The sequence below is a fragment of the Alosa alosa genome, chromosome 19 (assembly GCF_017589495.1).
Source record: "Alosa alosa isolate M-15738 ecotype Scorff River chromosome 19, AALO_Geno_1.1, whole genome shotgun sequence".
Taxonomy (NCBI): Eukaryota; Metazoa; Chordata; class Actinopteri; order Clupeiformes; family Clupeidae; genus Alosa; species Alosa alosa.
In genome coordinates, this window is record NC_063207.1 from 16,536,747 (window position 1) to 16,558,218 (window position 21,472).

At 45.8% G+C, this 21,472-nt stretch overlaps 2 protein-coding genes across 5 annotated transcripts in view; both read right to left on the minus strand.

Annotated features, from left to right (window-relative positions):
• The window catches only part of sptbn5 (spectrin, beta, non-erythrocytic 5), a 55,280-nt gene extending 51,477 nt beyond the window's left edge, over positions 1-3,803 (minus strand). For 2 of the 4 annotated variants that reach the window (XM_048228088.1, XM_048228086.1), the window contains exons 1-2: positions 3,717-3,795; positions 2,882-3,014 (exon numbers count right to left, since the gene is read on the minus strand). In XM_048228088.1, the coding sequence (XP_048084045.1) occupies positions 2,882-3,007 (126 nt within the window). In that variant the 5' untranslated portion in view covers positions 3,008-3,014; positions 3,717-3,795. Of the gene's footprint in view, positions 1-239; positions 1,517-2,881; positions 3,015-3,716 lie in introns of those variants that run through there. The other 2 variants (XM_048228087.1, XM_048228090.1) reach the window with 2 other exon arrangements.
• A 580-nt stretch (positions 3,804-4,383) lies between these two features.
• On the minus strand, positions 4,384-21,048 carry ehd4 (EH-domain containing 4). Its single transcript, XM_048227359.1, has 6 exons — positions 20,104-21,048; positions 17,959-18,135; positions 15,859-15,956; positions 11,072-11,484; positions 9,048-9,212; positions 4,384-7,219 (listed from the first exon to the last, which is right to left on the minus strand). Exons 1-6 carry the CDS (start codon positions 20,331-20,333, stop codon positions 6,662-6,664), a joined length of 1,641 nt encoding a protein of 546 aa, XP_048083316.1. The 5' UTR covers positions 20,334-21,048; the 3' UTR covers positions 4,384-6,661.
• Positions 21,049-21,472: the final 424 nt, after the last annotated feature.

Genomic DNA, 21,472 nt, shown 5'->3' on the forward strand with positions numbered 1-21,472 from the left:
TGCATTGCAGTAATCTGATCATTTGAAATATGTGCATAAACTGAAGAGGGAAATGAAACTCAAAGCAAAGGAAGCAAAGGTAATAAAAAAGTCTACAAGACTGGACAAACTAAGAGATCCTGGGGGGAGGGGGTCAGTGGGATTTACTCCTGTAAAAGGCAGTGATCGGGGTGACCGTAAGATTCAGAACGGCTCGTGTCGGTCATTTGTTTGCAGTGGTCAGTCATTGTGTCACTCACTCTCACTCAGTGTATCAATCCGTGGGGCTGCGGATAAGTTAGGGGTGGAGGCTGAGCAGGGTGGAGTCACAGCTGCCTGGTTGGATTCTGGCACTGCCGCTGGCCAACTGCCAATGCGCTCCATTAAATGGTGACTTCATGTAATCCCTCCTCCCTATCCCACAGTGCCTCCACAGCATGCCACACCTATTCACCATTCTCAAGACACAGACACACACATACACACACACACACACATACATACATACATACATACTCTATGCCTTATGCACAAGCCCGAACTGGCCTCAGTCTTCCGTCTGGCACACACACATACACACACACACACATGTGACAGGGCCGGCTCTCCATTCACCAGAGAGAACAGCAATCCCCATCCCTCAAACTGAATGTTGGTCTTAGTTAACACTGCAGGAACTCTCCGTAACTTTCAGCGAGGCCTCGCCACTCTTGACTGGCAGTTCAGTGCTTATTTATGCATCTGCGTGAAGCCTGGATCTATATGCCTCATGTTTATTTTCACAATCGCTCAATTGGCTGGCGTGTCAGCAGAGACAAAGAGTGTGAAAAGTGTGGAAAACACCTCCTCCTTAGGCCTGTCCGGCGGAGAACAATAAAACGTGGGCCCAACTGACCAAGGGTGGAAGGGGAAAGGGAAGGGGAAACAGTTAAAGAGTTGTCATACCTTCAGAACCAGTGCAGACAGCTATTAATATAGCTCTCTTCCTGACAGGCGGCCGAGAGGATCTGAGGAGGCACATGCCACAGCCGTAGCCTGCCCCTGAGCGAGTGTAAATCCACTCTAATGTGTGTGTGTGTGTGTATGTGTGTGTGTCTGTATTGTATGTGTATTTGATAGTACTCGTAGTATACATATTGGTGACAGGCAGTTGTGTGTACGCTCGTAACTAATGATCCATATGCTGAGAAGACACTTCTGATTGACATGTGAGTAGAGAGTAAATTTGTCCCTATTATTCCCTATTCATTGTTTCCATATGTTTTTTGCACACATACAGTACGTCAGTGTACATAAGCACAGTATGTGTGCTACAGTATCTATGCACTATGATATGATGTCAGTTTGTGATCTATTGCTGTGTGTGTGTATTTGTGTGTGTGTATGTGCGTCATCTTTGACATCTGTGTGTGCTCTCGAGTGCTCGAGTGTGTTTTGTACATGTTTGCGCACCGGAGCCATATGAGGTGTGTGTGCCACAGGAAACACTCCCAGACTATACCTAGCGGTGACACCCAACATCCAGCATCCAGTCCCACTTCCTTCCCACCCTCCTGCTGCTGAAATATTTACGTCTACAGCGTATAACCCTCAAGGTATGTCCCTTCGCCCCACGCCTCTCTCTCTCTCTCTCTCTCTCTCTCTCTCTCTCTCTCTCTCTCTCTCTCTCTCTCTCTCTCTCTTAGTGTGTTGTTCTTCCTCCTGGAGGATGTGACAGAGGTTCGGCATGTGTAAGATCAGGGTCACCCTGGTGAGGTCCCGTTCCCTCTTACCCTCTCTGAACTCTGTCGACAACGAGAGCAACTTAAAGACAAAGCTTCTCTACTGTACTGGGATTGAAGCAAGGTTAAAGGGAGTTCAAGGGTTAAAGCGCAACAACGTGACAACTGTTGCCCGGGGACAACTCCATGAACACAGAGTTGAGTGCTGAGTTTCTGGATAGGTTCATCTTGTCAGTTAAAAAGCCCAACCCAAAGGACAAACATCAGGGAGTGAGTAACAGTCATACATATTGGTAATAAAAGCAAGGAAAAGATTTGGGACTGGCATTATGGCTCACATATAAAACTGCAACATTAAGATTAAACACAGCAATTATCCAATAGTCCATAGCAGCCAATGTTCATTGCTTACTTTTTTCAAAGCAGTATGGGAATCAATTTACTTCCACCACAAATAAATAAAAGACATACAACGAGTCCAAAGTAATGAGTATATTCTGGTGGTATTAGTGTATACACAGAGTGAGGGGGTGACCATACCACACACGGAGCCAGTCAATGCTTCCAGGTTCTAATGAGGAAATGTGTAGGCCTGCTAAAAAGTATTTTGTGAATCATAATATGTTAATATGAAGAAATGGAAGGTGCGAGCAAAAGTCCAATGTCAAAACTTTATACCCAGTCACCTTCATTAGCACAACCTACTAGAGACATACACCTCCCTTCACACACTCCCTTCATCTCCAGAGGTCATGTTTGTCTGCAAACTTCATAGCCATTATTATATGAATGTAGCAATTACAGGCAGCCTGAGGGGAACCTGGCACACTCCTAGAGGTGTTTTAAGCCTATTCACCTATGACCTTGACCTATTCACATGTCCTTTACCTTCAGTGCATATTAAGGTCACAGCTTCTTCATTTCAGTGTCAATCAGTTACAGGCCTATTCCTTAAAGCTTTGAGTAAACTGCAAGCTTTGCAAAATGGGTAAACCCGCTGAGAACACTTATGAGAACTTGTACTGTCATAGTATTCCTTTCAGCAAATGCGTCAACACGTGTTCGGTTTCTTTTTGTACTTCTAATTAGTCATAGTCATAGAGACAGTGGTGTCAACTAAGAGGGCTGCACTGGGCTGTCATTTCCTGGGCACTTCACTGATAGTGACTGTGGGTGCCTACCCCATTCTTAGCGAAGACGCTGTTCATCCATTTGGTGTAGGTCTTCTTCTGCATACCCATCCGCTGCTCCTGCAGCTGCGGGATACGACCCTGCTCATACTCCTGACCATCCCGCTTGATATCCATCACTGTTCTCACACACACACACACACACACACACACACACACACACACACACACACACACACACACACAGACCCCAGAGTAAGTCGATGACAAAGCCCAGTGATTTTGGAATCTTTTGTATTTCATTCTCCGTTATGATAAAATGTACTGACTGTAAGTACGTGTCATTCTGACTGCTAAGATATGTAAGGGCAATTAACATATCTGTTCTGCTGACTCTAAGTAAATCACTCACACCCTATTGGGCTGTAAAAATTCTTGGCATTGTGAATTTCTTAGTATGACCTAAGTCTCAGCCATGTTTTAGCCAAAAAGCCACCTATTAACAATATTACATAAGAGATAAGTGTACAAGGTATAGAGGAAATTACAGAATTAACATTACAGGATGTTGGAATGGATCAGATCATGTTTAAGTTGAGTGTCTTTCCTGTCTTTAGATGAGCTTTATCTGTTGTTAGCGTAGCAGTATTTCACCAGATATGATCACCCTGAGATTTGTATCCCAATGGCATGCAAAACAGAATTCTTCAATAACTAACCAGTCCTGTTTTCAAATGAGTCTCCTTTACACACGTGAAGGTACGCTACACTACCATTCAACTAAACTGTCTATTTAAGGAGAGCCTACAAAGTGTAAAAAGTGAAAGGAGGGCCTACAAAGTCCAAAAAGTGAAAGACGAGCACTAAGGCTCCATCCGTCTCTTACCTTCAGGCCTAAAATCAGCTTTTCAGCTACAACAGATGAGGAAATCTCAACATGTCTTGCTGCTTCAGAGTGTGCCGTCTACTCACAGACTGAGTAGAGGCAGCGCGAGGTGACCTTTGTAGCGCAGTTTTACTGCATGAACAGCCCTCTTACTCACCTGACACTGGCACTGCACAGGGGACAATGGTCACCCTCGCCAGGGGGGCAAGATGGGCTTGCTCGCTATTAGGAGAGCACAACAGCCTGAAGGCCTCAAGGCACAGGCTCATAAAGGGAAAATGAACATTCTTTGCCGGTATAAAACATGCAGACACACACACATACACACACACACATAAAATATGTTGTTTCAAGGGTCATATGGCCAAACAAACTTCAATTCCATTTTATCTGACATATCAGAGGGTGACATCATGTCTGTTAGTTACTCTTTTGCTGGTTGTTAAATGTTATCAACCATAATTTGAGAACAAATTATCTGATGTAAATTGAATGCTAGGTAATTATAAGATAAAATGACAGCATGACAGGAATTGTCTAATCTATACAGCAAAGAACAACAGAAGATATCAGCTGTCTAGTACAAAATTCTCCAATCCAGCAAGATAACTATGAACTGATGCCATGAACCACGAAAGTAATTAAAATAAAAAGAGACAAACGCATATTTATTATTTCACATATTTACTATCCACATTCTGTAACCCTGTTTAACGGGCACTGACATCAAATACAATTTGTTAGAAGGAAAAATATTCATACATTCATAATCACAACAGTCCATGTTCCAGAAAGGTTGACAGAGGACAGAAGCCGTCTCCCTTTCTTAAGGCTGTTATCGGCAGAACAACTCCATGACAGATTCTCAAAAAAAAAAAAAAAAAAAAAAAAAAATAGTGAACAAGATTACAGGAATGGATAAACTGCACCAACTCATAGCATTTGAATGGTACTAACTAGTTATAAGAAACAATAGTAGCCTACATGCAGCGCCCTTCATTGAGATGACTGCTTTAAAAACAGGCCCACCAAACACATAAGACACAAAATCCTTTACATGTGAAAGCTGCCAAATAAGCACGCTGTGTGATTTCAAGGCACACATAAGAACAGATTTAAGGTTTAAGGGTCAGGTCACACAATTGAATGTAGCTAAGACCACCACCGGCCTAAATCTAATCAATGTCAGCAGTTTTTAGAGAAGGGTTTTAAGGCAGATATATGGATGTGTGTTCAGGGGACAGTGCACTTCCCTTCATAAACACATGCCTCAGGAAAGTGTGGTTGGTGTGTGTGTGTGTGTGTGTGTGTGTGTGTGTGAGAGAGAGAGAGAGAAAGTGAGAGAGTGTGAATATTACATATAACACCCAGGGCTTATAACACACTTATAACTTTGGCAACAGCAGAGTAGATGCACATGTGTGAAGGTGTTACTGAAAGTGCTTGGGGTCTCAGTCACAGTGCTAGAGGGGAGATAAACCTTTTCCCTTTATCGTCACATCGTCACATCTCTAAGTCAGCTCTGAGCTTGTCTCAGGTCGTCACGTCACACAGCGAAGGGTTCAAAGCATTCTTTTTGTGAGTTATTTTTAAGAGGAGTTTAACTAAATTGAGCCCATCGCCTGTAGTATGACGTCTAACTTGTTCAAGAAATGAGAGTTGTATTAAAAGAACTGAAAGAGAAAAAAAAATCTCACAAAATAAACAAAAAGGCTCATGTCTGTATTTAAGCAGGTCTGTGTTTCCTTTCCTAGAACATGGAAGTGGAACTTCAGTTTCCTTATAAATCTTAAACTGTCAGCAATTTTCTGTACAGGAAATGAGACACCCAGTGGGGCGTCTGGTTGACCAGCACTCCCCCATGAATGACCAAAGGAGAGAATGACAAATTTAATCTTAAAATTCATACATTACCAAATGTATATATTTACTAATCATATAATTTATATACATAATGTATTTAGGCGTCAATTAAGTACAAAATGAAGAAATGACCGCAATTGACCTTTGAAATATCTTTTGTTAGAATGAAATAAAATGTTCTTATTCAGCCTTGTGTTTGTAACAACAAATCTCTGTCTTTAGTAACAACAATTTTTGTAACAACATTTCTGACTTTTGTAACAACAATTTTTGTCATTTTTTCTCTGTCTTTGGTTTTTACTGCAGAATTTGCTTTGGAATGAAATTAGAGCAACGGACTAAGGCAAATGCGTAAACTACAATGAGTGCACTAAAGTGTTGTGTCTGTCATCTATTTTGTTACATGAAATTGACCATTTCAGAGGGACATTTAACAATGGAATGCTAAACAGCAAAATATAAACAAAGTTTTTTTAACTGATATATATTTAGTATTAATTACTAATATATTATCTATTACTTAATGTATGACATGTATCGTCATTTAAAACTGAAATGAATGCAGGCCAAAGTATCAAGCGTCTGGAGCTGCAGCATTTCTTATGACACAGGGCTCACACAGCTCTGCCCTGCCTGACACAATGCAAGAACAAACTCTAGGAGTCATGAGGTTGTGTTCTCCACTCAAATAATGCTCTAAGACTGCACCCAGTCTGGCCTGGGAAGCTTCTGAAGCATTTGGTTGGCTCTTCGAACGAGCTCAGAGTTCAGAGAGGAAAGGCAAATATCGCCATCACCAGACCAGGGCCAGCACACTGCCCGGGGGCATCTGTTGAGCCGATCTGCCTAATCACCTTCAGTAACGCACCACATCCAGCGAGCAATTGTGACAGAGATGTAAAAATATCACTTTCTACAGTAACAGTATACAAAAAGGAGCAAAAGAAAAATAGATACTACATAAAATCAACTGCATTTGACCTATATAAAATAAACAATGATAAGTGAACAGTTCCACAGTGCAGAGGCTGTGAAGGCTATGGGCCAAGAAGAGTCTCTCGGTTCTGCCGACCCAGCATGCATCAGTCCTCCTGGTGGTTATACAGGGTGTCGGCGGTGGGGTCCTTGCGGTGCGAGGGCGGCACCAGGTGCGAGGGCAGCTCATTGGGCAGCTCGTAGCCCTCCAGCTTGACCTTGATGAGATGCTGTGCCAGAGCAAACTCCTCGTCATCCAGCATGCCGTCGTGGTCGCAGTCAGCCAGCTTCCAGATCTTTCCGAGCACCGTGTTGGGCAGGCGTGAGTTCATCATCTCCTTCTTGGCGTTAACGCCCGTCACCTTGCCATTGATGGGCATGAGCGTGTAGAAGATCTCGTCGTAGCGTGGCTTGTCGCGGTGGACGATCCATTCATCGGCGTCGGCACCAGCACTGATGCCCTCACCATAGCCGCGGCCGAACGGACTGTCCTCAGAGCCCTGGAAGGCACCGCCTGACACTATCTTGGCCGGATGCTTGCTCTCCTCCTCACGGATGAGCGTCATCAGGCCCGAGATCTTGTTGCTCAGCATCTTGTCCACAGACTCGACCAGCTTGATCTTCAGCGACGGGAACTTGCTGAAGTCGTAGTGCTGGAGCTGCTCCTGTAGAGGGATCACACACACACACACACACACACACACACACACACACACACGTCAGAGAAACCAGACATGAACAAAACAACTTTCATTGCACATCTAATCCTTTTATCCTAAGATTGCCATCATGACAAATGATTCTGAATAATTTATCAATCATGCTCATGCATATCTTTTCAGAACCATTCTACATGCAGTCAGAGCTTACAAAACTCTCCAAGGGAGTGTGAGCCAGGTCCGTTTCCCATAGCCCCTGGCCCTGAGCACACACGCCTCCACCCTCCCCTTTGGAGAACAGCTGAGTGACCCTGAGCAGAACACCAGGAGAGTCTGTGTGTGTGTGAGTGGGACTGGGACGGGTGGTCCAGCTGTTGTGTTACATGGACACTCAATTGCTTTGCTGGCTCACAAACACACACAGATAAAAGAGAACGACAAAAACCCCATAAAACACACACACACACGCGCACATCTACATACTCACCCACACATGCACACACACACACACACAATATGTCATCTGTGCAGGAAACACAATTCCTGGTTAGGGAGCTCTCAGCTGCACAGCTCTCTGTTCCTAATCAGAGAGAGGGCGTTCCTCCAGACTCCAATACACACACACACACACACACACACACACACACACATTTCTGCCCCAAAACCCAAACTCTCCCCAGCTCCTCGGAGCTCCTCCATCAGAGGACCCAGCCTGTTGGAGGCAGACGCCCATGGCAAGGCCTCTCAGGAGTGGCCCGGAGAGGATGCGGTCACTGGGTCCTCCTGGACAGTCATCTCCACTGAGCCCAGCTCAGCTCGGCTGGCAGCTCCTCTGGCTCCCCAGGAACTGAAGCTCCAAAAGCTCTGTCTTTCATGCCACGGCCAAAGGGCGGGTGGGAAAAACATCAACCTTAATGGAGCTTCACTTTCCTCAACTCCCCAGCCCGACACTGGCCAGCTCACACTCACACACATCCCCACTGGATTACACTGGGCCCTGGTCCACTCTGATGTGCTCTCCAGGGCTTTGGCTAATGCCTGCACTCCCTCACATTACACACGTGTGGTCATGAGCATAAATTCATGTTGAAAGTCCTCCTGAAAATGTGGAGAGAAATAACCCCCTCTCACCCATAAATCGCATTCGCTGGTGGACTACTAAATCCTTTACAGTTCTGGGACAGGACGGAGGAGTGATTTCTTTCCTTAACAGGAGGATCCGAACACTTGTAAAGATCTTACAGATTTCAGCTAAGCTAAGGGGTGAAAAGGTTACTTGTGTGGCGGCAGTGTTGGAATGAGAGATGGTGAGGAATGGGAGATAATTAAGGCTGTGGTGGCCAGCCACACTGTGAAGCAGAATTCACCAAGCGTTGGATTGTTCACGCACTAATAGGGAACGTGAGCTGGGTTTAGACCGTCGTGAGACAAGTTAGTTTTACCCTACTGATGATGTGTTGTTGGTTACAGCAGGGGTCCTGCAAGGTCCCATGGGTAATACTCAATACATCAATCCTCCCTTCCTTCCTGCCTTTCTTATACCCTAGCCCCTCTCTCTGATACACAACACAGGAATGAAGGAAACGAGGAAGGAATGCAACAACGCTGCTGGACTCAAGGACATATTAAGAAATGAGATGTGCTTAGTGTCATTCATTCTGACCCAGCAGGACAATAATATATAGTAGGTATACTCCCACTGAACTAAAACTCAAACCTATAGATACACCTGTAGCGCTATGGGGAGGCTCTTGACAACCACGATCTACAATAGGCATCAGGGACATTTCGGTAGCCAGCCCAGGACTGGCCAGGGTCGGACGTGTGTGCTCACCTGCATCTTGGTGACGTTGGGGAAGTCTCCGGGCGAGATGTGGTACTCCCTCTGGAGCATGAGGTAGATCTCGGGCAGACGAGCGATCAGCTCCTCCTTCTTCTTCTCCTTCCCAAAGAGCGACGGCATCTCCTTCTTCAGGTAACTGATGATGTAGGCGTGCACCTGAGAACGGCCACATGGTCAAGTGGAAAGAAAGGGAGAGAAATAAGGAAAGGGTGTCAACACATGGAGAAAACTGAAATGTACTGACCACTGCATATGCCTACAAAATGAACAAAAATAAGCTTGCCGCTAATATACATGAATGAACACAACATAACACATGACCAATCAGAGGCTTTGACTAGAGAGGCCTGAGAAGAGGTTCTATGACCACTGCTCTTTTACGTCATCTGTGATAAGCAGTTGCGTCGACAAGAGCTCAGCACAAGCACTAGGTGCAGAGTGGCTCTTATTAATAGATGCCTTTCAGACAGCAATTTATTATTGCTCTCAGGTCCCGACCTTCTGTTCTGTGCTTTGTGGCGATATGGAGTTATCGGAGTGGCCTCGGATTTGATGGAGTCGTTCACGCACCTCTGGTCACTCTCTGCCCCCCCCCCGAAGCAGCAGTGTAGCCAGAGGGGAAACGTCCCGGTCCAATGTTTACTCAAAACTTTTCCTCAATAATGGAGGAAGCGCTCTCTCGGCAGGAGCCAAAATAAGAGTGTGTCTTCCCCCTGTCAGGAATGTTTATTCTTCTTTGAAAAAAATAAATAAAAAATAAGGCCCTGGGGCACCAAGGTGGGGAGGGGGAAGGCTGAGGGCTAAACAGATGGGGGGGGGTCAGGTGGTAAGAGACACGTCACAGAGTACACACGTTCACACACACCCTGTGCCAGGGCGAGCCAGCTGAGAGCAGGGGAAAGTAGGTATGCGTGTGCGTGTGTGTGTGTGTGCATGCCTTTGTAAGTGTGAGTGTGCCAGGGAGGTGGGGTCGAGAGAGAGGCTGAGAAGGTCACTAAAGCCTCCACTTCTACCTCACGTGGACCTTCATGCCGCAGGAAGGAATTTGGAGCCCCAGCGGATTCCTGTTTGCGCCGCCGAGCTGGAAAATATTGCGGAAGAGATAAGAGGCTGTTTTTTTAAAAAGGGCCCGTCTTATGAGAGCGCAGTGAGCAAGCGTAAGAGTTGTGTTTACCAATGGGGAGAGTGTGCCTTAGATGAATGGTGTGCGTGAGGGCATGAGTGATGGTGGGTTATGTCAGAATGTACAAGAGGTTTTCGGGGAGCATACACACTTGAAATGAGTGTGATCGAGTGTGTGTGTGGGTCTGTAAGTGATGGGTCGGAGTTCAGGAGCCAGTCTCTGGTACCAGTTTCACTCCCCTACACCCGGTCTCCCTGAAGGCACACACACAGACACACACACACGCTGGGATGATATACCTCCACAGTACAGGGGTCAACGTTATGTTCTCAGAGTGGAGATGAGGAACTCGAGCTGTAGTGATAATTGGTTTCACATGGGAGTCACGTTTCATCAACACTCCACCTTATGAGGTCTGGGCAGAATCATCATTTTTGGGACTCGCAGCACCATGCTGACAGGAGGGGTCATTCACCCTTTAACATCTACTGTAGCCAATCTCAATGCTTTACTCATATTCAGTGCTAACCTTCATCTATTCCATTATTTATTTATTTCATAAAATCAGCCAGTTGTCTCTGGTAATAACAATAAGAGAGTTAAAAGGCAAAGTAGCGTACAGAAAACTTGATCCCTCTGCTTTCATTTCTGTCTCTGTAGGGGGGTGGGAGACAAGGAGGTGTGATTGTATGGGTTTAAATGTAGTGTACTGATAAAGTGGGGACATGGGATAAAGCAAAGACAAAACTAACGTATGGCGCAACCAGATGTGACCCGACAGCTCCGGACACCTACGCTTACATGACAGAGTAAGTGTGCTTGATTGTAATAATAATAATAATAACAGTTTCACTCAGCCAGGGAAAGATATGAAGGCATGGTTGGGGCGCACCTTGGCCAGACGGGCTCTCTTGATGAGGTCGTTGAGCTTCCGCAGGGCGGCATTCCGCGGCAGGCTCTGGATGTCGCGGAACAGGTCCTGTGTCTCGGCCTCAAACAGGCGCCGGTTGTCAGTGTTCTGGAGCGGCTTGGCCCAGAAGGAGCCCAGGTAGACGCGCACCACCTCGGGAGTGTTGATCACCTTGCCCAGCGACCACATGAGGGCGCCGTAGACGCGCATCAGCTGCTGCGTGTCCACCTGGTCGGCCTTGTTGAGCACCACGCGGATCTTGTCGTCCTGGCCGCGCAGCGCCTTGATGGCCTCGGAGAACTCGTCGGAGATGTCCAGCTTGTGCGCGTCAAAGAGCAGGATGATGCGGTCTACGCGCTCTCCGAACCAGCGCAGCACCTCGGAGAAGTCGTAGCCTATCAGGGAGAGAAAGAGGAAGTCAGAGATGAAGATGAAGTATGAGTATGTGTGTGTGTGTGTGTGTGTGTGTGTGGGGGGGAAATTGCCCAAGTGAGTGATGCGGACACTGACTGTGGTGTGAGATGACTGTGTTGCACACGTGCAGAGATGGACTGGCAGTGTTTGCATTCTAGGAGGGGACACATCCTGACAAACAGTTGCAGCAGTGTCAAAACATCCAGCGTGAGGCCCCCTGTCAGGTGTTGAAGCGCAGCATGGAGTCAGACCTTCCACTGACCATGCAGACAACACCGCAGAAACACCACAGGTTATTACTGACCATGCAGACAACACCGCAGAAACACCACAGGTCATCACTGAAAGTCCTGCATGTGGCGTCACTGGCAAATATTTAAACTGATGAAATAGGGTGAGGTTCACACACTGTTAAACATCTCTGTGTATTGTGACACACACACACACACACACACACACACACACACACAGCTTTCACAGCAAGATAACAGCCAGATTCTCAGCTTGATTAGAAGGGTATTCTAACACTCTCTAAGACAAACCCAGATATAGGGGAGGGTGCCTTCACATCTGTGAGTCATTCCACTGGTGCCACTATTCCCTGAAAGCCCATACTCTCTTCCTAAACTCCCATTCTAAATTGTAAAGTGTTTGTCAATGGATCCCACATCAACACCCATGCATGTATGCAATCCAAACACTGGTCTTAATCATCTCACCAAGAATCAAGAGATTGCAGTTAGCCTGACCAGCCAGGCCAGACAGATTGCTTTCAGTGAGCAAAGCACATTTAGGCCGCATGCAATGTCACTGACCAAGCCCAGCAGGCACTCAGGTTTAAATAACATGCAAGGTGTGCTAGACTCTTTCATAATTAATGACAGGCAGAGGGATTGGGTGACAGGGAAATAACCGATAATGAACACGCTTAGAACAAAACAGATGTGGAAAGGGAAGTGAAAGAAGGAAGGATGAGGAAATAAAAATTTTTTGGGGTGCGCTGGCGGTGGTGTGTTGTGTGTGTGTTGTGTGTGTGTTGGGGTGAAGGAGCTGGACACCGAGATATATAGTGTAGAGTGTAGCAGAGGGAGAGGCAGGAAAAGGCTAAGAAGAAGAGCAGACGGTTAAGACGGATGACCGATGACACAGGGATGAACTGTGCTCAGACCCACGGACTGATTTGTGTCGGGTGGAGCTCACAGAGAATAAATCTGCCCAACAGGAATAACTGCTTACAATACTGCCCCGAAACACAGCAAAACCGTCACAGAACCTACGATGCACACAAGATGCACACTGGCATACGCATGACACGACATGCACATGAATGACAAGTGCACATGAAGATACACTAAGTGCACACACACACACACATACATGCTAGGGGGGAGGGGCAGCGTGCTTGAACAAAAAGCACTACTGTGACCTCTCTCATTCTTGACTTTTGGAAGGAAGGTCGACCACAGTTTTGCGACGACTGTGAGCAGCCCTTGGCGCAATTAACACGTTTTCCAAATGACCCTGTATAGACAAGGAAACTTGGCTGCTGGAACAACAATAGCAGCGATTACATAGGAGGTCAGTGATGCAGGCCCCCCCATGCCAAGTCCTTATTTGGGCGGGACCCTGAGCAGTTACTTTTAGTGTGGGAACTGTCGGGGCCAATGGAAATCACTCTAACATCAGTTACTCAGTTCACTCAGTTCACAAAAGCACTCAAACATTCAATCATACATTTCCAAGCCCAAAGCCTAAACCCATTAATTGACATAGGGTCAATGTTGCTGTTAAGATAAAATCGGTTATGACTTGTTGCAAACCTGTTTTAATTCGTATGACATAACTTGCATGTTCCTGAGTATGTGTCATTTCGATTATGATAAAGGTGCAATGTTTGTGTCACTGTCAAACAGACTAGAGACCGATTTGTATCTTAAGATAAAATCTTATGTTTTTATCCGTGACAATCTCTTGCTTTAGTCCTTAATCAACTTCTGCTCATAGCGTCTTCCACTGTTGCAGACAGTTTCGCCACTGGTACCACATGCTAGAGGGGATGAGCCACCCAACTTCTGTCTGCTATGATGTACAACTGTGTCACTGGCTTTGCTGTCTATCCTGAGTCCCATATACAAAAGTAAGCCAAATCTATGGCTGTCAACACATCATAAAGATGACATCAGACTGTTACTGTAATAGGCTGCGCTATGCAATCTGTGACAGTACTTGCTGGCGTAAGTGTGTGACTATGTCAAGGGCTATTTGTCCAGTGATGACACACACACAGCCAAAAAACCGAGCTGCTTGCAGATACGCACGGAGTTTGAGATACACGCCTGCCGCAGACTCCCGATCGAGTCCACCGCCCGATGATGGGCCATGAGAAGAATGTGAAGTGGCGCGGGCTGGAGGAATGCAGCCTCAGCTGAACGAGGAAAACCAGGAACAGATGTGCTAACGCCCAGAGCCCCATGTCCGTAAACCCCTCCACCCCAACCCCCAGCCTCTAACTCCACTGCACCAGCAGCAGACCCAAAGGACATTTGGTCATCATAGCCAAGGAGGGAGCTACCTTACGGACATGCAGCGACACACAGAGAGCCCTGGAGGAACACGGCATCCCCAGCAGACTTGTCTGCCTTGCTGAAGGTTAAAGCAACACGGTCAGCACTAGACAAGTGGACAGACTACTTCAATGATAGACAACAACACAGTTAGCACTACAGTTAATAAGACCACCTCCGTGATGGACACAGCAACACAGTAGTCGAAAGGAATTGGTACATCTTTAATGTAATGACTGCCTTACGACACAAAATGTTACTGACACAAACACACACAGTTTGTTGCAGAAGTAGCCTAATAAGCCTCAATGGCTTGAAATTGAGTATCTATCCACTCCATATCACCACTACATATTACTTGTCAGACTACAACAAACTTCAGAAGACTGCAAAGGCTCTGTAGGCGGCCACATGCATGCACACCTGTGAAAGAGCGGACATAGGACTACACCCCGTACTGCATAGCAGACTGCCCCGTCCCCACCAAACTATTCATTCACACAATGGCAGGCAGGTCACACCATTGCCATGCTTGTCCAGATGCTCACTGAAGGCATGAGCCAAGAACTTTCACTTCTCCACTGATTGCATCATACGCCTAGCGACTCCACCCCTGCATTTAGGCATGTATACACACACACACACATGCCCGCACAAGTGCGCGCACACACACCACATATATAAGCTCAGACACACACAAAGACACATATGCATGGCACACATGCAAATACACAAGCACACACACTCTCTCTAATCAACCCACACAAAGAGATCAAATACAAACAAGCATAAAACTTGCAACAGGAAAAACTCCAGCGTCACAGACTGCTGGTTTATCTGGTCTTTCCCTTCTTTGACTGCCAACTTAAACAACAACCTTCAATTACCCCCTCCAAAGACAGACACACACACGCAGACACACACACACACACACACACACACACACACACAAACACACCTCCCTGTGAGCACTGGCACCTGTCCAGCCCATACTCATACCCTACCACACACACACCACCAGGTGCCTCTCTGCACACACTACCAAAAAGAGGAAGAGAAAGAGAGAGAGAGAGAAAGAAAGAGAGGAGAAGTGTGGAGCTGAGAGGTGCAGGAGGGTAATCCACAGCTGGAGTTCGGGGTGCGGGGGTGGGCCTGAAGCTCATGTTTCCACCAGGGAAAAGGGGAAAGTGTGACAGTACTGAATCTGATAACGGTATGCGGGGAGAGGACGAATGGACAGGATGTGTGTGTGTGTGTGTGTGTGTGTGTGTGTGTGGCTCAGGCATCACTATGATTTTCAAGTCTTACCCTAAGCAAACTACAGAGAATGCACTGTCTGCGTCTCACCCTTACGCACATTAGACAGCAACTGCACTGACTAAAATGAGGTGAGATCACACCAAGACAAATCACTGTTTGAACTGTATCAGTGTACCATCACATTTCTTCTACAGATATATTGAAGAAGTGCAAGGCACAACTGGTTTCATGTCAACCGCTGGAAAGTAAGGCTAATTCGCAAGTGAAATGTGTGATGTACATGCCTAGAGTACAATCACACACATTGAGGCTCCAGACTAGAATGTCCAATCTACCAAAAAAACAGTTCAGCACCTGTCTGAATGTGGCACTTTTGGTTTTCTTCAAGAACTCGATTACAAACCAGCACATTCATAACAGAAATGCTGTCAAGAAAGCAAAAACAGGGGTAGGGGTAGGGGTAGGGGTGCTGTGCTGTGCCGTGCAGTTGCTTCCTCTGCTGCATAGTGTTGTAGCAGAGCTGTGGCTCACCTCTGCTGATGCGCTGTTTCTCTCCTGACAGGATGCCTGGTGTGTCGATGATGCTGATGCTCTGGAGCACCTGATTGGGCATCTGGGAACAGATTAACCTAAAGCCAACCAATGAGAGACAGAACATATTTGATGCCTTATCAGATTTCTATTCAGTGATTCTTCAACCCTTCCCTTAAGCTATCTGTGCTACATCCACAAGATATTTAAATTCAACCAATCAGACTCAATGTAAGACAACTCCCTATGATGCTCTAATTTACATACTTTAAGATATGACTTGACTTAAGCTAGAGGAACCTTGACATAAATACTATCAAGAGTATGCTGGCTAGCTGACTCTCCACCTCAGGAATTTCTAAATGCACATGGACAATATGCAAGAGCAATGATAGTGTTGAGGTCAGATCATAACCTTCAAGTTGTCAGAAATCCCTCTCCAACTATTCTTAATCACAACTGACCAAAGGGATGGTGTTGTCTCTCCTACAGAAGCCGCAATAGAAGTTAATGCACACTGACAGCCATTTTTTTTTTTTTTATTTAAGACTGTCCCAGCTCACCTCATCCACATCTCTTGAGAGTGATCAGGACTAACGTATGTGCCAAAACTACAGTCATAACTTGATCTAGAACCAAACCACTAGCTAAAGTATACATCAATGGCATTCCGTTCCTGCCGGTTCCTTGTACACCATAGCTAATCTCTCATAGCATGTCCAGCAGCACCAATGCTGTGTTGAGACTCTTCATCAGCTTCCTAGGAACATCAGAGAATACAAGTGTTCTTACACAATACTTGGCTATTACAAGAGAAAGGGATGAGAACAGTCTGAAAAGGCACTTTCAAAAGGTCCAATAAAGAGTACGAGTTATTCAGCTTTCATTCAGGATAGCCTTGGTAGACTAGGCAGAGGAAAAGGAGAATAATAATTTTTTTTTAAAAAAACACCTCACACTGCAAATGTGTAGTGTGACGCACGCAACCGAGTACGGGAAACAAAGAGTATTGTTAAGAGGTTCCTCTTGACAAGAGCAAAGGTCCTACGCCAGGAACGCCTTTGACCTCAACTTGGATAGCTGTCAGAGAAACACTTATTCGTTTCCCCTGCACAGATATGTCCACACACACACACACACACCGTCTAGAAACCCCTGGCTGCCCATCCCGCTGCTATATTTACACATTTTTTTTTCCCTCTTCACATCCCAGCCACCCCCTGTCGCCATGATTGTAGGAGTGCAACCTCCTCCCTACTCTGTGAACCGAGCGTAGTGGGGACCTTGTTTATGGAAACCATCTGACAGGGCTGAACGGCGCGAGGGGGCCTAAGAGAGGAAGTGATGGGAGCTTGGCATCTAAAAACAGCATGCACCTATGCACTCCTCACAAATACCTTCGCAAACAAGAGTCAACACGGGAAACTGCGCCTATTATTAAACCACTTTTGTGTGAAAGTACTGACTGCCACAACACGGGATGCTAAATCCCCTGTTACACAATCTAGAGAGAGAGAGAGAGAGAGAGAGAGAGAGAGAGAGAGAGAGAGAGAGAGAGAGAGAGAGAGAGAGAGAGAGAGAGAGAGAGAGAGAGAGAGAGAGAGAGAGTTTGTGGGATCAACATCTTCAGCCCAAAAGACATTCTTCTAGTGGATGAGCACTTGTCCGCATTCCAAGCCTGTGAAGATGGGGATAGAGACACGCAGGTCTACAATACATGACAAAAATATCTACTGGCGATTGTGCCCCTGAGCACGCCCCTGTTTATGTGTGTTTACTGTAATCATTAAAATCCCTCCTCCAGGGCAAAGGCACACTGGCGGTGTCTACTCTGCTGCTCTATTCCAAGCATAAAATTCCTGAGCATTTTTCCTTGCTGGTAGCAGCTGGGGACCTGACATCAGCTAAGGGAGCAGTAGCACTCATCACCCTTACGATCTTCTCTAGGTGTGCCTATCTGTGCTAATACCTGTGTGGGCACAGTGGAAAGCCACTAGTAGGAGTTTTTTTTTGTGCGAGTGAGTGTGCTGTGTCAAAGAAACTTTGACCTTTATACAGTTCAGTTCTCCATGAGAGATCAGCAGTGATGTGATGCTTTACCTGTTGAGGAAGGCGTTTCCAAAGGCATTGAGTTTGCGGAATGGCTTCTTGGGGTCCACGACCAGGGCATTACCCGGGATGACACCCTCGTTCTCCCCGTACATGACGGCAATGAAGCCATCGGTGGTGGGCTCTGGTCCAATCCTCATGCCAGGAAAGTCCTGCTCCAGCAGATACCTACAAGGAGCACAATAGATAGGTCAGTAACACTTAACACTAATTACAAGATGTTTTTCATGTATTTCAACATAAATAAGATCTATTCAGAGTCAGGGGTGAAAAAATAAACATACTACCTGTAGAAAGTATAGTCATGACATGAATAATATGTTTCAGCAATGAATGAGCCATTGAAATGGATGGGATATTGTGAAAAGAGACATTTCACAAGAAGAGAAACTCATCTCACTAGCAAGGAACCAAGAAACATATGTAAGCAATATTGCAATCTGCCCACCATAGTTCCTTCCTCTCCTTCACTCATCCATGCTTCAGGGCTCTAAGAATTGAGAAGCTCAGTCAGTGGCTGAATTCTAGTTTACTAGAGAATGATTCATACCCCTCAAATCTATCATTTCAACTGGGACACAATAGCCCACAGATCTGAGGCCAGAGTTACACAACCCAGGAAACCCTTTTTGCTGTCATAGTGGTAGACCAGTCAACAGATCTGGAAACAGAATGTTCACAAGTCAAATGGTCTGAAGAGAGACAAACTCATGACAGACCAAACACAATAGCCCTGTGAGACTGAGCTCTCCAGTTCCCTCCGGAAGAGCAGGTCGGAGGCGTGTTGCTCCATTTCCTGATAATACGATAAATGGGGACAGAGCACATGAATCAATGTGCTCTTGGAATTACTACTGGCTGTCTCCTCACTTCAAAGCCTGCACAAACACTAGAGGAGTACCCTGTTCTCCCCCAACACAAACACACTTGGAGCAAAGGGCGGGATGCAAGGACAAGACAAAAACAAAGTAATTTGTCATTTGGCTCTTCCTGAAACTCTCTTGCGCAGATCCAACACAAGCACACAACAAACATAGCCTACTCACACGTGCACAAACACCATGCTGTGAATTAAGCATATCTTGGGTAAGAGACCTTGATCAAGAGGTCAAACCAAACATTCCCATTTATAATCTTTAAGAAAAGACACTCTCTCTCTCTCTCACACACACACAAAACTGATAAAACGGCACAATCTTTCATGAAATATGAATGAGGCAGCAGCAAAGAATTTGCCTTAGGTGGAATAACATAAAAAGCTACAGCAAGCCCACATGACTCAACAATTCCCCTTAAACCACTTTAAAACTCATGGTGAATAAACCATTTATAAAACTCTATGGTGAATGGCCAAGCCTGGGAAGAGAGTGTGTGTGAACTTCGTTGGTCTGGCGCAAACGAGGCTCACTAGCAGTCACTATTTACTACTTGTCACCCAGAAGTAGAATATATAGGCTTTGAATGGGGACTCAGGTTTACTTTTTGTTCACCTGACTCTCAGCCTCGCCTCGGTGCATACATGTGTGGCTGGTCACGGAAACTCTACACTTTAGGAACCTCTGACAAGAAAAGGTACACACCCAGCCTCTATTATCTGACAACAGCAGGCTACGTCTACGGCACACGCGCAGTGCTGAGAACTGTTGACTTTCCTGCGTGTCAAAATCTCATGACCTGAAGTAGGGGTGCCCTCGTGAGAAGCTAAGGTGAAGTCGAGTCACTTTAATGCATATCAGTGCATAGCCAGACAAGAGCAATTGAACAGTCACAGATACAGCCGAGATGAGTCACATGAGTGTGGTACGATATCAAATGTCTGAATCAAGTATGCCTATTTTTAACGCGATGGCGGCGACTCGATTGATGCCACTTGGAGCGTGAGGTGCCGTAAACTTGCATAGGGAGTAAACACCTGAGCGTCATAGTACCTTTTAATTAAACAATGCTACTTATTCCACTGACATTACAGAACAGCTGTTAAGGGGAGCCAGCAACAGGTCGCCCCTGTTAAAAGTGAAATGTGTTTCTTGCGTGAGTAAGCATAAACTGCTAATCCCAACATTTCTTCCACTATGGTCTCGATTTGTATTTCAGAAGCTACTTTGTAAATATATTACATTCAAAGAGTAGGACTACCTTATGAATGAGGTCTTCCCGGTTGAGTATTGTCCCACGAGTAACACCATAGGTTTACTCTGAAAATCCGCGTCCTCCAGTGCAGGCGAGTGGAAGTCATGGAAAAGGTAGGTTTCTTCAAGGGGTAGTAATTTTCTGGTGTAAAGGCTTTGAAGACCCTCTGTCACAGTTTGAAACATGTCTCCCTCCTTGTTTCGTCCTCCTTGCTCCTTGGAAGCCCAACTAAACATGATGATCCTCTCAAAACCTGGTTGAGGACCTACACAACTTCCCTTTTTCCCCAAGCCCTAGCTTTAAAGCGACGTTAAAGATTATTGTAGGCTGCCCAACAAGCCTAACCGCCGGCGCCGATGCGTAACGTGGCACATACAACAGACCCTTGTGTTGTACTAGAGAGACACTCCGTTATGTCGCCTTGGGATGCGTGTGCGCACTGAGTCTCACCTGAATTTCTTGCCTGAACCACCACCCTTCCTATGACGTAACATCTGAACATGCTACGAGGAAAATTACTGGACAGTTTCAGAGGGCAGCCCCAGATGAAGTGGTGCGCGTAGTCGAGAATAACCTGGTAAAATGTTTTAAACACAGAATGTAGAGAAGGCAAAGCTAGTTAATAGGCTACCTACACGAGTAGGTAAAATAAAATAAAAAAACATCAAAGCATAATATGTTGAGTAGGCTATATGCTTCGCTCTTTAGATTTCTCTGCAGTAAGGTATGCATCGATTTAACATTTTTCGATTTTATCGTTCAGTGTAGACTACTCGTTTGCTGATCACAAGCATAGGGAAAAATCTGTTGAAAACGTGCAAGTTTGCTTTTTGATTATTGTAAAGAAGTAGGAATGTCACATAGGCCTATGTTTATTCGTCAGCAGAATAACACGACGCGCCAACTAGCCTAGGCTACTGTAGCAGCCCTACACTGACCTGACATTGCAGACCGACCGACTGATGGCGCAGCTGTGCTTCAAAGTCGTTCAGTTTATGTTGCGTCATTATACACGCAGGGGTTCTTGTGCAGCTGCGCCACCTGGTGAGGATGTTTAATACAGTTGAACAGCGGGGATTTCCCCTACCTCAATAACCAAAGCGAAAGATCTGCAGTATACCGGTCTTGCTCACAACCTTTAACTTGGCCTGTTGGCTTGCGAATGTTAATCTTTATAGGCCTACTACTAGAAGGGTTGGAATGCCAATCAGTATAATTGTACCAGGCATTCAAACCTTTGTATTGACAAATTACAGGGGTGAGCCATTTGGTGCACAATGCCACAAAAGTACCCTAGGCAGGTCTAACACCCTCCATTTTATACACTGTATGAAGCAGACGTGGTTAAGGTAGTAATGTTCAAAGGATGATGGCC

What these genes read in the sequence shown, in the direction of transcription:
- ehd4 (XM_048227359.1), bottom strand. Translation starts at nt 20,333, where the DNA reads ATGTTTAGTTGGGCTTCCAAGGAGCAAGGAGGACGAAACAAGGAGGGA. An exon ending in GGAAACGCCTTCCTCAACAG is followed by an intron (nt 15,957 to 17,958) that starts GTAAAGCATCAC and finishes GGTTGGCTTTAG; the next exon opens with GTTAATCTGTTCCCAGATGC. An exon ending in AGAGAGCCCGTCTGGCCAAG is followed by an intron (nt 9,213 to 11,071) that starts GTGCGCCCCAAC and finishes GGCCGTTCTCAG; the next exon opens with GTGCACGCCTACATCATCAG.